Source organism: Oxyura jamaicensis, chromosome 1, assembly GCF_011077185.1.
Source record: "Oxyura jamaicensis isolate SHBP4307 breed ruddy duck chromosome 1, BPBGC_Ojam_1.0, whole genome shotgun sequence".
Taxonomy (NCBI): domain Eukaryota; kingdom Metazoa; phylum Chordata; class Aves; order Anseriformes; family Anatidae; genus Oxyura; species Oxyura jamaicensis.
Genome location: NC_048893.1, coordinates 161,249,208 through 161,264,745, shown reverse-complemented (window position 1 = coordinate 161,264,745; position 15,538 = coordinate 161,249,208). Strand labels below are relative to the sequence as shown.

General features: G+C 39.5%; 1 protein-coding gene across 3 annotated transcripts in view; it reads right to left on the bottom strand.

The window, feature by feature from the left end:
* Nucleotides 1–15,538, bottom strand: part of TBC1D4 (TBC1 domain family member 4) — a 108,858-nt gene that overhangs the window by 41,996 nt on the left and 51,324 nt on the right. For all 3 annotated transcript variants that reach the window (XM_035320595.1, XM_035320603.1, XM_035320611.1), the window contains exons 2-3: nucleotides 3,144–3,746; nucleotides 1,555–1,644 (exon numbers count right to left, since the gene is read on the bottom strand). In XM_035320595.1, the coding sequence (XP_035176486.1) occupies nucleotides 1,555–1,644; nucleotides 3,144–3,746 (693 nt within the window). The remainder of the gene's footprint in view (nucleotides 1–1,554; nucleotides 1,645–3,143; nucleotides 3,747–15,538) is intronic.

The window sequence follows — 15,538 nt, the reverse complement described above, 5'->3', positions numbered from 1 at the left end:
ACTGCATACAGTTATTTTACTGAACGAAAAGTAAAGGTCTGCAATGGTCCTGCTGGTCTCCATCACACTTTAAAATTAGCTGAAAAATGTTTTCTGCACTTAGGACTTTTGTTTGCCTGTTACAAGCATGTAAAATTGAAGTGTCACTTTTACTGAGCTCAATACACCCACAAAGGGGGGGCGGGTGGAAGGAAGACTCAACCATCTACAAGTTTTGCTTTCCATACCACTGCAGTGAGAATCTTTCTATCTGTATTTATAATAAAGTTATTAGCAGGCAATTGTTTGATCATTGTTCCATTCTGTATTTGCACATGCCTTTCTCCACTCTCAGCAGCAACATCAGCTGTAGTTAGACTCTACATAAGGGCCTGGACCTATAGTTGGTAGTTTAAGGCTCCACTTGATTCAGAAGTACTGACCAGTTCTTAATTTGTATTAGCATTTGTAGCACAGTTATGCAAGAGCAGATTTGTTATTAGCATTAAAATGAAAGCACTTGGGGGTGAAAGGCAGGTTTAGAGTATGCCTGAAAGCATACTTTAAACTAGAATAATAATGTTTAAAGTGGCCTGAAGTGATGCACGTGCATAGGAAATGGCAGAAGGTAAAAAAAAAAAAATAATAATAAAAAAAGACCTCAAAACAGAAAGTATCAGAAGTAACAGCTGCCAAACAACAAGATAGAAAGAAAAATCCCTCAGCCCTGATGTTTCACTTTTTATGAGACACATTTATACTGGAGAAAGCTAGGTTCATCTATTACCATATATTCCAGAAGAAACAATGTAGGTAAACAGCTGGTTTTGTGGAGGACTGATCTGATGCTCTCCTCCCTTTACTCCAGAGGCTTTCACATCAGCAATTCAGAGACAGCACTCCCAGAGCATCCTAAATGGAGATTAAGCTACTTCCAAATTAAATCCAATGCTCTCACAAAGCAGAACAGTTTATACTTTGCTTTCTGACCAGCGATCAAAGTTACCACTGCTGCATCTCACATTGATTATTCTGTGCTCATCTTTTCTGTATTTAAGCTCTTTGGGAATGACGTTGCATAATTTTTGTGCAATATCTACTTGAAAATGCTACCAGATGAGTGCAATCCTGATTTGAATAACAGCTCTCACTATTATAATTTTTTGTCATCACTACTTCAAGTCTGCTACAGCTGCTTATAAAGCAATCATAATTTAATATCCCATTTCTTCTGCTGTACTCCCCAGAGAAATCAGTAACATTTTGCTGTCAAATATGATGCAGGAATTGTATCACAAACCTGCATGATCTCCCCAAATAACCCCAATTTTTAAATCAAGGAGCAAATGGAGTAAAACAGCAATCTATTTTCATTTATTGTGATTTAGACAAAGAGGATAAACTGTTTAAAAGCAGCCTTTAAGACTGAATAAAGGAGAGCAGGACAGAATGCTAAAAAAAAAAACTCCACTTTTTTTTTTATGCTTCCTATATGCTAGCAAGGCAACCAAGCTGAAGTAGAAATCAATTCCATTTCTTCTGATAATCTATATGCTGCGTCTTATTAATGCTTACCTGAGAACATGAGGAGATATCTTTAAAGTTCTTTTCAAGCACAACAGATTTGGTGTCTGGACTGATGAGGTTAACTTCAAATCTCCCCACCCCGCAAAAAAACACGGGGGGGGGGGGGAAGAAAAATAAGAAAGTCTAGTTTATGACTGTCTTGGAGGCACAGGGCACAGTGTTAGCAGCAACAAAAATGTCAAAATCTAGCCCTTTCTTGTTCACATAAAGTACCTTCAGCAAACCAGCTTACTCAGCAGGAAAAAGGGTGCCATAATTTAGCCTCGATTGAGCAAGAGTATTTCAGCAAGAACAATACACTCAATTCAATAGGAAAAAAATTTGGAAAGAGGCTTTGTGTTTCTTGTTTTTGTTTTGTTTGTTTGTTTTTGTTTGTTTTGTTTGTTTGTTTTTCTTTGTTTTTGTTTTTTTCCTTTATCATTTTGAGTTATTTTTATCAAAAGATCACATGCTTGGCAGATAATACCAAAGCCTTTAGCAAACAGTGTGGCTAAATTATAAGGTCCAATACAGAAATCAGCAAAACTACAGAATATGTGGGTGGTTTTGATTTAAAACAAACCCACCACCGTAACAGATATTCCATAAATCAACTGAGAAACTATGCTGATCTTAAGGTGATACTTTAAATTTCTGTAACAAGTCTGAGTGAGAAAATGGAGGTTCTGCAACAAATCCTTCAAGCTTTCCCAAACTGCTTTGCAAGTGTATGGAACTTCCTCCACAGAGCTTCTGGAGTTTTATAGCTAAATCCTTTTCATTACCAGGGATAGCTGTGGCTTTCCAAAGGGCAATGCATTCGCACTTCAGTTAGTATTTCCCCAAGAGAATAAAAGGCAAGAATGATCTTTAATGCAAATCAATGACAAAACTCAAGCATTTAGCTCCCTGTTATTTTAAGTTCCAAAGATCTTTCTATGGGTCACCTCCTCTAAGTGTCCTTTTGTTTTCTCAGTACAAGCTCTGAAGATGTCAAATACAATTCAGGCAAGAGAAGAAAGATCTTTGAGGTCTAAAGCAAGAAACCTTCAGTGCAAGCAGAGATATTTGTCTACTCATCTGGGAAAGACAGATGAGAACAGTTTGACATCAGTACAAATTATAAAGGAGCTGGCTCAAACATAAGGCTGTGAACTTAGGGGCTTCTTTTAATCATACAGAGAAGATGATTTGTTCATAAGGAAATCTTCGTGGATTATCTTCTTGAATAAAATACTTTTTTCATCTAAGTCCTAGATCTCAGCAGCACAGATGAACCAGAATCACATATGAAATATGCGAGGCTCTGCCCCTTGAAACTCTGTTGTTGTTGTCCATGAACAATTCATTTTTTTAAAATTTATCAGTGCTCATGAGTCATGCTGGTTTCCTTAAAGTCCAGCTACTTGTGTTCCAATCATTAATGGACATACACATAAATATTTCTGACAAATCATGAAACTATACTGAATCCATGCTAAAATAAGATGTAAAATAATTAGTGTAAGACAAGTCTTACAAAACTTGTCTCAGCTTCAAACTGCACAGGTGAAGATGTTGTACAAAACCAACATGAAATTGCCCATCCTAGGACACACCTGAAACAACATTGTCCTGTTCTTCTCAGAATCGGAGGGCTGAACATGACTGGGTGCACTTGCATGTCTTCTGCGTGGCTGTATTTTCAGATTTGCATCATGAACCCTTCTTTGCATAACTGCAGTGACACTGCTGCACCGGGAACGAAACTCCTGCTGCTCGTCAAAGCCAGAGTCCTCTAAAATTCGCTCTGGAAAGGAGCTACGTGTGCTGGCCAGGTTGGTCAAGTTGGTCTGGCTGCCAATTGTAAACATCGCAGCGTGTCCTGTGGTGTTATTTGGGCTCTCCAGCTCCTCAAATGGGCTATCCAATGGAGAAGCTGGCACATTTCCTTCACACAGGGGTAAGTCCAAACTCGACCCATTATTCCGCTGTTCGTTTAATAGTTTCAGGCGCTGACGCTCATGAAGGCTGAATTTCTCAATGCAGTCATCAATTAATGATGAAGGAGCCTTCTTGTGAGCCACCGTCACCTTTCCACAGTACAAGACCTCAAATTTTTGAGAGTTATAGAAGGCATCTTCACTGTCTTTACTTGGTTTGGCATCTTCTTTCAGTGCTGCTTTGGAGACTTGTCTTATGCTGCTGATGACATCAGGAACCTAAGGGATAGATTAAATGATCCTTTTAGCAGACACAAAAGAGAGAACAGACAGTGGTATTCCCCCCCAAAAAATGTTACTGTAAATATTCTCACAGGTTATTTCTTCAGTACAGTGCACTAGCTTCTTGGCTGACATAAACATATAAACATAGTAGAGAAATTTCCTGTGTAGAGTTTAGAATGAAGTGGAAAGCAAAGCAAAAAGTTTCAGTAAAAATACTAGAAATTGTTTTAGAATGTAAAGTTTTAAATTACCAGAGCAATGAGCTTAGAGTCTACTGACAAATGTCTACATATTTTTTTCCCTTTTACTTACACTGCCTTCTCTCTTTTGCAGCCCTCTTCCCACATCAGTGTCTCTTGCTGATGTGTTTTGCAGAGGGCCATCATTGTTTCTTTACTTTCATTTTGCAGAGCCAGACATTCTGTTCTTAGGACAGCTGTGGAAACCACATTTTGTGCACGGAGAGAGACCAGTAACGCCCATCAGTTTCTACTGGCAATATTGTAATACAGACAGCAAGCATATGGAAATGTTACAGAAGTACCACATACAACTGAGAGAGCCCTGAAGGCCAAAGTGCACATCACTGTAGCAGAAACTCTCAATTTCAGACCTGTATCACCGAGTCTTTTAAGGCTCTACTTCCATTTTATCCCAATCACTTTGGAGGATGTCTGCCTTCAGTATCAGCATATTTAATATGCAAGCTCCTTTTCCATTTTGCCTTCACTGAAAAAAGCCAAGACTCATCCAAGGCTATTGACAGGTCACCAGAATGAGTCTAGCTCCTCTTTCAACAGTACCCACCTCTGCTTAGCCCAAGTCTCACCTCTGGCAGACAAAATAATGAATGGCATCATGGCACACACATTTGGAATACTGCTAGTTACAATGAGATCAAGGGATGATATCAACCCTAGTTTCACCACAAAAGAAGTCAGTTCTCAACGCTCGCCGAATCCAACACAATCAATAAATAGTGTATCATACAGCTTTCCCGCACTTGGATAATATTTGAAAATGTCTTTCAAAGTTTTGGAAAAGAAAAAAGAAAAAAAAAAAAAAGAGAGAGAAGATAACTCTGAAGTCACACCTTAGTAAATAAACCATGTTCCCTACAGTATCTCTTTCTTCCAGTCTTGATACCATCTGGAACTTGCTAATAAGGCAGTGATCTTATAAGACAATACTTTTGCAAGTCATGGTAGAAAATTACCTCGTCTTAACCCCCATATCCCATTACACACTTCTACTCAACTCAAACCTGCTTCCACTTCATTTGCTTCAAAATAAAGTTCAATTACTCTATGTTCTACTGACCCTTGGTCTTTGTCCCCATAGACAACATCATCTCAGTTTTCAACGAGGCCAAAAGTTAGGCTTGATATGGTGCAGGCAGTAGACTGTACTTAATCTTTTTACTCATTGTCACTAATGGCTGCTTTAACATTGCCCACTGTCCAGCATTACCATTTACCATTGTCCAGCTCAGCTGGACGTGAACAAATCTCATGCTGCTTCAACTTCTGAGATACATCTTTTTCACTGAACATTTTTCTTCTCATTCTTTCAATGGTTTGTGCTTAAAGACACTCTAGAGTTTAAATCCCTTAGCTCTTGCTTTTAGCAAAGTTCACAAGCTAGCTGAATTTTAATTAAATTTCCCTTTTTAAAATCCAAAATGTGATACAGTACAATTCACTTATACTTTATTCAAAGTATAGTGACAAACAGTAATTCTATTCAAAAACAAATCTTCCCTGAAGTCAACTGGATTAAGCAATGCCAGCTCTTTGTTCAGCTATTTGGATTTTAAAAAAGCATGCCATGACTACCACTCCAGTAACTGGGTTTTGTCACTTGCTCGTAAATTCCACAATAGAGACTGGAGAAGAAATTCTGAAGTCTTCTAAATAATACCTGAGAGCCTCCTTATGCATCCTATCCCTTCTTCTTCTGCCAACAAATGTCCAAAAAGGCTGCGGACAAGAGACTTCCATATATACCACAGTAAGATTCTCTATCCCCTCCCTTCCTGGAGATCTCCCAGACAGATACACACAGATACACAGAGTTTTACATAGTTATAATCCTATTTTTTAAACAAACAAGCAAACAAACCTACCATCCTGCTATGTACCACCTGGTTTTATTTCTGTCTTTTCCAGAGCATGCATACTCTTCATTCACAGAATGAGGTTGGAATCACAACTGAGGTTGGAAGGGACCTCTAAAGATCATCTAGAGCAGGATCACCTAGAGCACATTGTGCAGGATGGCATCCAGGTGGGTTTTGAATATATCCAGGGAAGGAGACTCCACAACCTCTCTGGGCAACCTGTTCCAGTGCTGTCACCTTCACAATAAAGAAGTGTCCCCTCATATTCAGCCAGAACCTCTGGCGCTTCAGTTTGTGCCCGTTACCTCTCATCCTGTTGCTGGGCACAACTGAAAAGAGGCTGGCTCCATCCTCTCAACACTCTCCCTTCAGATATTTATACACATTAATGAGGTCTCCCCTCAGTCTTCTCTTTTCCAGGCTGAACAGGCTCAGCTCTCTCCGCCTGTTCTCGTACAACAGGTGCTCCAGTTCTCTAATCATATTAGCAGCCCTCCTCTGTACTTGCTCCAGTAGCTCCATGTCCCTCTTGTACTGGGGAGACCAGAACTGGACACAATACTCCAAGTGAGGCCTCACCAGGGCTGAGTAGAGGGGTAGGATCACCTCTCTTATCTGCTGGCAACACTCCTATGAATCATTAGTATTTGAGCCATAATTATTATTTCATGATACCTGCTCCCTCTATTGCTTTTGCTTCTACCTACCACATGAGCAGCTACAGCATTTTCATTTCAACATAGAGGAATCCTAGCATTACTGCAGAGGTTTCAGTTCATACTGTATTTATACATGTGGATTTTATTGTCTTCAAAGTAAAAGAATAACAGTATACTAATGCTGATGTGCCCAATGATTGATGTGCCAACTTATATTGTTAGATCTGACCTTCTTCCATTCCAGGACCATGTTACCTATCAAGAACCAAGTGTCACTGCCATTTGCTGAGACTTGCACCTTGTCAGATTAAAATATTTTCATTTAATGTTTTGACTTTGGGAAAACACTGTAACTGCAATCAAGTGGAATCTAAACAAGAGTTTGCAACTCTGTTTTCCTGAAATGAAAAATTCAGGAAAAGTTACAAAATTATCAAGGCTGGCAACCACTCCAACATGGCTTTTTAATTATTTATTCAGTATAGGATTGGTTTGGATTTTTTGTTTGTTTGTTTGTTTTTTGACTCTCTGCATATCAAGAAGCCTCAGTCACAAGAGTTACACCATCAAAGTTGTGTAACTTTTTTGGATTTCGATATTAGCTTATTAGCTATTAATGTTGAAATTTCAGGACAAAGTTAGACAAGAGAGTAAGCAGAATGGACATTAAAAATAGTGAATTAACAGGATGAAACTGCTTAAATATTTTTAGAAATCAGTTTGGTAACATTTAGGAGATAGATTACTGAAATGTTCAAAACTTATTAATGTGTTTCCAAGTTCTAGTAATTCCCTGAAGCAGACCCATGAAATTACACAGGCAAAGGAGAGAAATGGGATTCTTATTCCTTAAGCCCACGGGGTCATTGCAGATCTTCCTGGATATAAACTACCAGCAATTATAGCAGAGCAAAAAGTTTAAACAAGTTATTACATAAATAGTTTTTTGGCATTCACCGGTATACAAACAAAATAAATGTTTAAAATATTTAAACAACTAATCTAACATACTCAGAATTTTTTGTCATTAAACCTTGAGGAAAGTTGCTTCAAGCTGGGAGACTGGCATAGAAGGGGATAGGCTGTGTATTTGCAGGGTGAAAAACATGCTTTCAGCCCCAACAAATCCAGTGGAGCTAGTCCTGGAAAAATACAAGAGTTGATTCTCTAAAAGTCCCACAGTCTCAGGGCCTATCATCTTTTTCCAAATATTGTTAGGCAGAGAAGGAGAAGATGACTACATCCCAGAGGGAGTCACAGAGGGCTTCTCAGGCGGAAATAATTTGATAGCACCTTGCTGGGACAGTGGTTCTCAAACCAGAAGGAGGAACCAGAAGTAACATGCCTGTATTTATCATTTGGGAAATTTTCCTAGACAGATGAGCAGTATTACATGAAGTGGAAGGAGGCAATAAAAAAAAAAAAAAGGTACAGTAAGAAGACAATGAAAGCTTGTTAGACGTATTCCCGTCTATATACATTAACATTATAAGCATCTTTAATTGTACAATACACAGTATTTATTGACCACACGATGTAAAAAGTTCATTAGCTTTTCACTTTAAAAGGTTAACAGAAGAAGAGGAGGAGCTCCTGAAACAGAAGATACAAGGTCCTTAGAAAGAGCAAGAAACCCAGGAGCACACACATCACCAAGCAATTAAAAAAGAGAAAATTTGTCAGAAAACAAACAGAAGTTCTGACAAGCTTCATAAAGAGCTAGGTAGATATGGTGTATTATCTAGATGAAGGAACTAGACAAAACATTTACTCACATATGTTGTAACAGCACACAGACAGAGCTTTCTCTGCCACAGCAGTGACCTCATGCTTAAATAACTGAAGGCACACTAAACTCTTATCAGGTATTAATAAACTGATACCAGGCAAAATGGACACGTGAGCATCAGATGAGCTTTCCTCCCTTCCAGGAAATTGAAAGATGCACACATCTATCAGGAGACAGCAGTGGCATTTGAACTTTAATACTCTTGAAACAGGGCTCGTAGTTATTAACTTTAAGTCTCAGTAATTTAGTGGAATTATTGAGATTATATCTGAGGCACTGTGATGCTTTCCAAGGCTAACAGTTGAGAGTGACTCTTCAGCAATGTTTTAGAGCCAAGAGAACACAGGAGACCAGAGGTCCTTCTTCAGGGCCTGTACCAGAAACCTCACAAAAGCTCTCAATGTGAACAGCACAGCCTCCAAAACCTGGTGCAGCAAAAACAAAGACTAAGGTGAGAAGCAAGTAAGAAAAGCTCCATAATGACATTAAGGAGGCAACATTTCACTCTAGGGAAACACAATAGATCTGATAAGTCTAATTAAGGAAAAAGCCACTCGGGAATCCAAATTAAATCAGTTATCAGGCATATTTGAGTAGCCTAAAATTGTATGAATCATTCTTTACCTACTTAGATCTGATTCAATATATGGTAATTCAATAAGGGATGTCAGCTGTGTTCAAATTAGAACAGATGTCACTAGTCAAGTTCTGCATCACCTACAGTAAGATTCAGCTCTGAACATAAAAATTAGAGTGATAGGAGTTACACTCTCTCTAACTCTATTTACGAGGCTGTAGAGTTTTGGTAAGATTAAACTAGTAATGGCATCAATTTTAGCCAAATGCTCCTCCAATCTATCCCATATGTACCTTGCACCCACAACATTGGTTATAGACCTTAGAGCTACTGCAGTGCATCAGCTATTTGGCCAGCTAGACTGGAATAATGCTGCAACACTTAACCCTGGAAAAAAAAATATGAATATGTCCTATATTAATATTATCCTCCTATAATTCTATCTCTGTGGTTCATGAGCTCCACCCTATCCTGTCCCTTGTGACTAGGCCTACAAGTGGATCATGGAAGGAGAACAAATACCTTCCTCAAGCATAAACAGTACACTGTTCAAAGTGCATATGAGCAAAGTACAGCCAAAAAACATTCCACTATACATCAAGAAGCATAACTATGTTCAACACAGAAATGTATTGGTTTTTGTTTGTTTGTTTGTTTGTTTGTTTGTTTTTTCTGCTGGAAACATCAGTTAAATCAATAGAACTAATGCAAGCTTTGGTTCTATAAAGTCAGACAAAAAAAGTCAGTAAAAGAAGACCACAGGAAAATATTTAACACCAAATCGAAACTTTCTTCTCATGTCATTCAACTGGATTTTTGCTAAATTCCAACTTTATCAACCCTCCTTTAAAAAGAACAAGAAAATTATTAGGTGTTTGTCATCCATACCTTGAAGTTGTAAAATAGAGAGTCTATCAAGCCTACTAAATCATGCATGCTGCACCATTTAGCAGCCTTCTTCTGTGCTTTTTCTTTGTCACAACTCCAGGCAAAGTATCTCCATAGTGATACTGCACGCTGTCTTGAATAGCACAGACAGAAGTTAAAGCATTAAAAAATATACTTCCTTTGAATTTACAACAGCCTTCACCGAACAAAGGTGGAGCTCCCTGTTTTTGCTGGAGGACTAACGTACAAACACACCCAGAAGTAGCTGCCCAGCAGTGTTTTCAATTTAAAGTGAAACTTAAAACTTTAACACTGTGAATATTGCAAAGAAAAAACAAAATTCACTTGCTGGATATTTTCATATCCACAGCTAGAGAGAAGTTCATTATGATGCAGCTCTTTTATTTTGTTTCTAATTTCTACATGGCAAATTTTTGCCTGGAGGTTATCAGCAAAGCAGAGCCCCTGTTCTTAGTGCAAGGCTGAAAACCATCAGTGTGGCTGTGAAGGCCCTAATCTAATAAACACGCCTAATAACTCCAGCTCCTTAATGACAGCAGTTCTAGTAAGACAATTATTTTCAAAGCAGCGAAGCAGCTCGGCACCAACCGCCCAGGTCGCCCTCGTGCCAGACCGTTTCCGACACACCATGAGAAAGGAGAAGGGTGAGCACCCCGCGTGCGCTGAGCTGTCAGTACCTTCTGGCGCGGGTTCCAGCTCAGAAGCAGAGGCATGTTCAAGCAACACCGCCACTGAAGAGTGGAGCAACGAGCATGAGCGCTCGAGAACAGATTTCTGTGAGTAGTGTGAGCAGAAAGATCCGCTGGTGGTGAATTCAAGGCATTTCCTCAAGCTCTGTTTGTGGGAAGGCAGCAGCACAGGCAGGGCTCGGCGCAGAGCCGTTGTGCTTCCAAAGCTAGGCATTTCCTGACTTGGGGCGGGAAGCTCGGGTTTGAATAGCTACAGCCCCACTAACGCTCTGTCTCCGTGTATTTGAAAACAAACAGAAATGAGAGAGAGGAGTAAAGAGAGATGAGGCCCTATCTACAAATCCATACTCTGTATTTTGCTTTTCATTGCAAGTTCGACATCTACTGATCAGAAACCAGTGCTGTGTGAGAAAAAAATAGGAGTTTTCGTCCATCAGCCATACAGACATCACTCCCCTTCCAGCCAGCGTTAAGTTGCATATCCACTGCAGTGAACCACAGAGAGAAAATAAGCCACGTATCATCACATTCAATGCTGAGGCAAAGTTCTTATCTTCTGTAGAAGCACATCCAAATACCAGCCAAGTTTCATATATCCATAACTTTCCTCAGCCAAAAAGAGGAGTAGGAGAGGGAAGAAAACCTCTTAACTACTAATTTCACTGATGTGTTTTTAGCCCCATCCAGTTAGTACAAGCACTGATCATCCAGACCTTCTGTACGTCTAAATCTATAGCAGTCTGCTGCATCACACACTGATGGCAATGCGCCAGGAATATTCATTATTAAAAATGCATCTCTCTCATAAAAAGAGAAAAGACCAACTCAGAGAGATTTACAGTCACACAATCGATTTGTTGACTTTGTTTACACTAGAGATATTTAGAAACTGGAACAGAAGAATTTGTCTCCACCAGCTGACACTGTGCTGAGGGAATACCAACTATCTTCAGTTTTACTGAAACAAGGATTCACAGCCAAGAGAAATGCTATCATAAATGAAAAGAATAACAGATGAATTGCTTAGCATGTCTCTAACCCACCTGCACTTGGTGTACTTCTAAAAATACAGTTTATAAAACACTAAGTCAAGTTCTCAGCAGGCAGTAATAAGCATCTGCCATCAACTCTGATTCACTCTGCTGCAAGTCTGTGCTAACATGAAACAAGCCCAGTAGCAAGGAAGCTAGAACAGGAAGGGCTGGCAAAGAAAGAGCCAGTGGAGGCTGCTTTTGGAGCTTCAAGCTGACAGTCACCCCTGGCAGCCTCTGCTTTCATGTGTCTGCTCTTCTCTACAGGTTCATGAGTGTAGCCGAGACCTACAGCCTAGACGCAAGGTGTGGGGAATAAGCCAAGAAAACCATTATGGATTGCACATAATGAAGTTCTGTTTTCAAGAAACACAGCACACCCCTTACTTGCCTGACCTATACTTTTTTTTTTTTTTTTTTTTTCCAGGTGACCATTCAGAAACAAAATAGGTTTGCTTCTAAAGAACAACTACAGAGCAATGCACATATTTTACTCCAATATTCAACCTCATGCCATATTTTGGGGACATTGTATATTCCTGCTGAAGGCACACCTGAAGACCACCACTATACCAACCTAAATGCAAAGAGATTGTTAGATAGGCAAGATAAAAAAAAAAAAAAAAGATATTTTTATTTTTTAAAATCTTACTTGAGGTCAACCCAGGAATTACTTGCACTATTTAGTCTCGGGGCAGTCGCTGGGCAGAAAAGTCTACAGCAGTTGCAAGTCTTATGCTCGGAGAACCCACCACGTTACCTAATTTACTTCTGGAAACTTGTGGATCACCTAACACATTCTGTGTGCTACACGCACACAGGACGCTCTTTGCCAAGTATCCAAATTTAAATAGGCAGGATACCGATAGAAGGGGGATCTAGTTGCTTAACAGGAAAGAATGTGTAAGAGGTACAAGATTGTCTGGATGCCTGAGCAGACAACAGATGCCTTTTTTTATACTTGCATGCTAGCACTCCACCATGGTATATCAAAGACCTTAATAGATGGCAGTGACAGCACAGTGCAAGGCTCTTGCATTCAGTAGTTTGTTCCTGTGCTTAGGCCCATCAAACTTATGTGTTTCCACCTTTCAGATACAGCTCACATACACCCTGCTTGAATAATTTCACAGCCTGCAGAAGTGTCAGGACAGAAAAACACAGCTGTGACAAGGATCCTTATGTTCTCTGAATATGTAGAATAGTAAGTCTCAATTCACCTAGCAGCTATATACTTTGAGCATACACAAGTATTCTCGGGTTTGTTTTCAAGTTCAGGAGGTAGTTCCCAGAAAGATTTAGCAAGATCTAGCAAATTACATCTTGCTTGCAGCAGTAATTCAACTTAAAACTTTCCAACTGTTTTATCCCAAGTTTTTCAAAAGTATGAAAGCAGAAATTAAGATATGAATAGCAGATTTACTCCTGAAACTGCATTTTGAACTTAATTTGGCACTTCATTTTCTAGAAAGAGATGTATTAAAGATGATGATGATGTGTGTTTTGCTTTTTTAAGATCTCCATTGTTTTTAATGCATAGCCTATTTTTAAAAGAGCTTGTCAGAGAAGATAAGTTGGTCACATGGACCTCCCAAACAATTAATGCATTCTTTGCATTCATTTCCTTAAAAAATAAAAATAAATAAAAATAAAAAGCTACAGTTGCTCATTAAAGCAGTTTGCCCATTTATGGCCACTCTTCAATGCAGATCAGAAGCTAGGGAATTTCACTTTAGCAGATTTAAGGTGCAAGTGCTAAGACAACCATGTGCTTCATGTTTAAGGAGGCAGCAGAATTTTTTAGCTCAGTAATTTTAGACAGAAACTGTCAAGACTTTTATTTAAAGAGATGAACTAACATATTGATTGACTATGAAGCTAACAAGAGAACAAAGTTTACAGACTCCTTCCTGCGTGGCATACTACAATGACTTCTAGAGTGAGTATCAGCCCACATTTGGTTGAACACCACCTGCATCTGACTTTCAGGGATTCAACATGACCTTTGTAACTTATTTTCTGATAGATGCCACCTTCTGTCACTGAATCACAGAATCACAGAAAGAAAAAAAGGTTTAGTAACTCATCTTGACTCTGGGAAAAATTAGAAGAGCTGGCAGGTGCCTAAATATCTAGTCCAGGACATAGTCAGGTATTGCAATACTAGGAACTAATCCCCTTACTGATGTTAAAAAATCCTAAATGACACAAAACCAATGAATTAGTTTTTTTCCCCACTTGATGTTTTCCCAGCTAGTCTTGACTGCAGTCCCAGGAGGTTTCAGACTACAAACCTTTCTTGAAAAGGGCTCTCCTTATAGAAAGGTAGATATAGAAAACAGTGTCAAGCAGCAGCTGACACCACAGCACAGATACAGAATGAGAAGTTCCTGTTGATTCAAGACTCCTTTGCTAGAAAGATCATTCACTCAGAAACCGTGAAAGACAGATGCACACTGTTTATCAGCCAGCGTGCACCTGGTAGAAAAAAAAATGGACTGGAACCTAACAGCCTTTCAGCAGTTTCTCTACTCTTGCCAAGTAAAGTGCATTAGTTTCTAGTAGTTTAGAAATACCCACCTGTGCCAGTCCCAGCTTGCCTGGCAATCTCACAGTTTACAAGAGCAACTACATTATCTTGCCTCAGTATCAACCGCCTAAGCAACCAGTAGCACAATTAACTTTTCCCAGATAAGAGCCAGTGAACGTCCCTAGCTTAAACACAGCAAAGGGGGCTTCGGAAGCCCTACTGACCTAGAGGTCAAATTCCCAATTGCTTGGAGACCAGGAGCCTGGCAGAGCAGGAAGCTTTCACTCAACCTGCCTTCCTCCAGCACCACCACCACCATCTTGGATCACTGCTTTGCATGGAGGAGGCAGAGACAGAGGGAGCATCGGGCCTGAAGGCACAGCTAACACCACAAAATGCCAAGTGCTGCTCTCACTGGGAGTCACAAGTGTAATCTTGTCCATCTCTAGCTGTTACAATGCTACGATTTCATCAGCTGCTTATATTAGCTGTGAAAAGAATTCAACACAGTTAGATAAGGCGTTCAAAATTAAATCCATCCAGACAGTTGAATGGATAAGTAGCTCAGATTTAATAGCTGCAAGCACTTGTTTTATATTTTCCACGTGGAGGAATTCCAAAATAGCTACAGAGTTACCATTAATAATAATTAAAAAAAAAAAAAAAAAAAAAAAAAAGCCCAGTTCACCAGGCTCAGGGGTAATAGAAAAGAAGATGCTTTCCCAGAAATCTCCGAGACAAGTCGATGAAATGAAGAGACAGGAAGGCAAGACTCTCGCTCCAGTAGTGATACACATGCTGAATAATCTAAGGGGATAAAGACCCAGGAGACCATTTGCATATATTCCCAAAAAGCTTGTGAGAAAGTGTTTTGCTTTGGCTTATAAACCAGGTTCAGTAAAACTATCAGGAAAGAGACAGCATAAAGGCAGTCCCTGGGTAAGGAAGAAAACACAACAGGTGATCAATATGGAGAATAAAGCCAGAAAGGAGCTGGGGCACAGTGGGGGGCTCTGTTTGTAGGCAAACATTTGCATATACCTCAGGTAAAGTAGCATTTGTAGTGCTTGACTAATTGCTGCTGATAATTAAAGCACACCAAAGCCCATGCTGCTTTACCTCCTGTGACAGCATCTTCGTCTTCCTAGTGTTACTAGCACATCTTACTTGGGTACCTGTATATTACGATATATTCCCTTATTGTACAAGAGAAGGGCAACAGAGCCCCAATATCTAGGGCTTGGCAAAAGCATACTTAGAAATAACATGGCAATTTCTTTACCGTGGCTGTTTCTAGCCTAAAATCTAAACACCCATTTCTGGACTGCCATGGGGAGGCATGAGAAGGGAACAGTGATGTTGCCACTGACACAACAGCATGCTCAGGACATTTAATAAGTTATTTTAAAGGATAATATGAAACCTATTCACTTCAGAAAACCACTGGAGTTTCTTAAAATCATTTCAGCTAGGATATTACTCC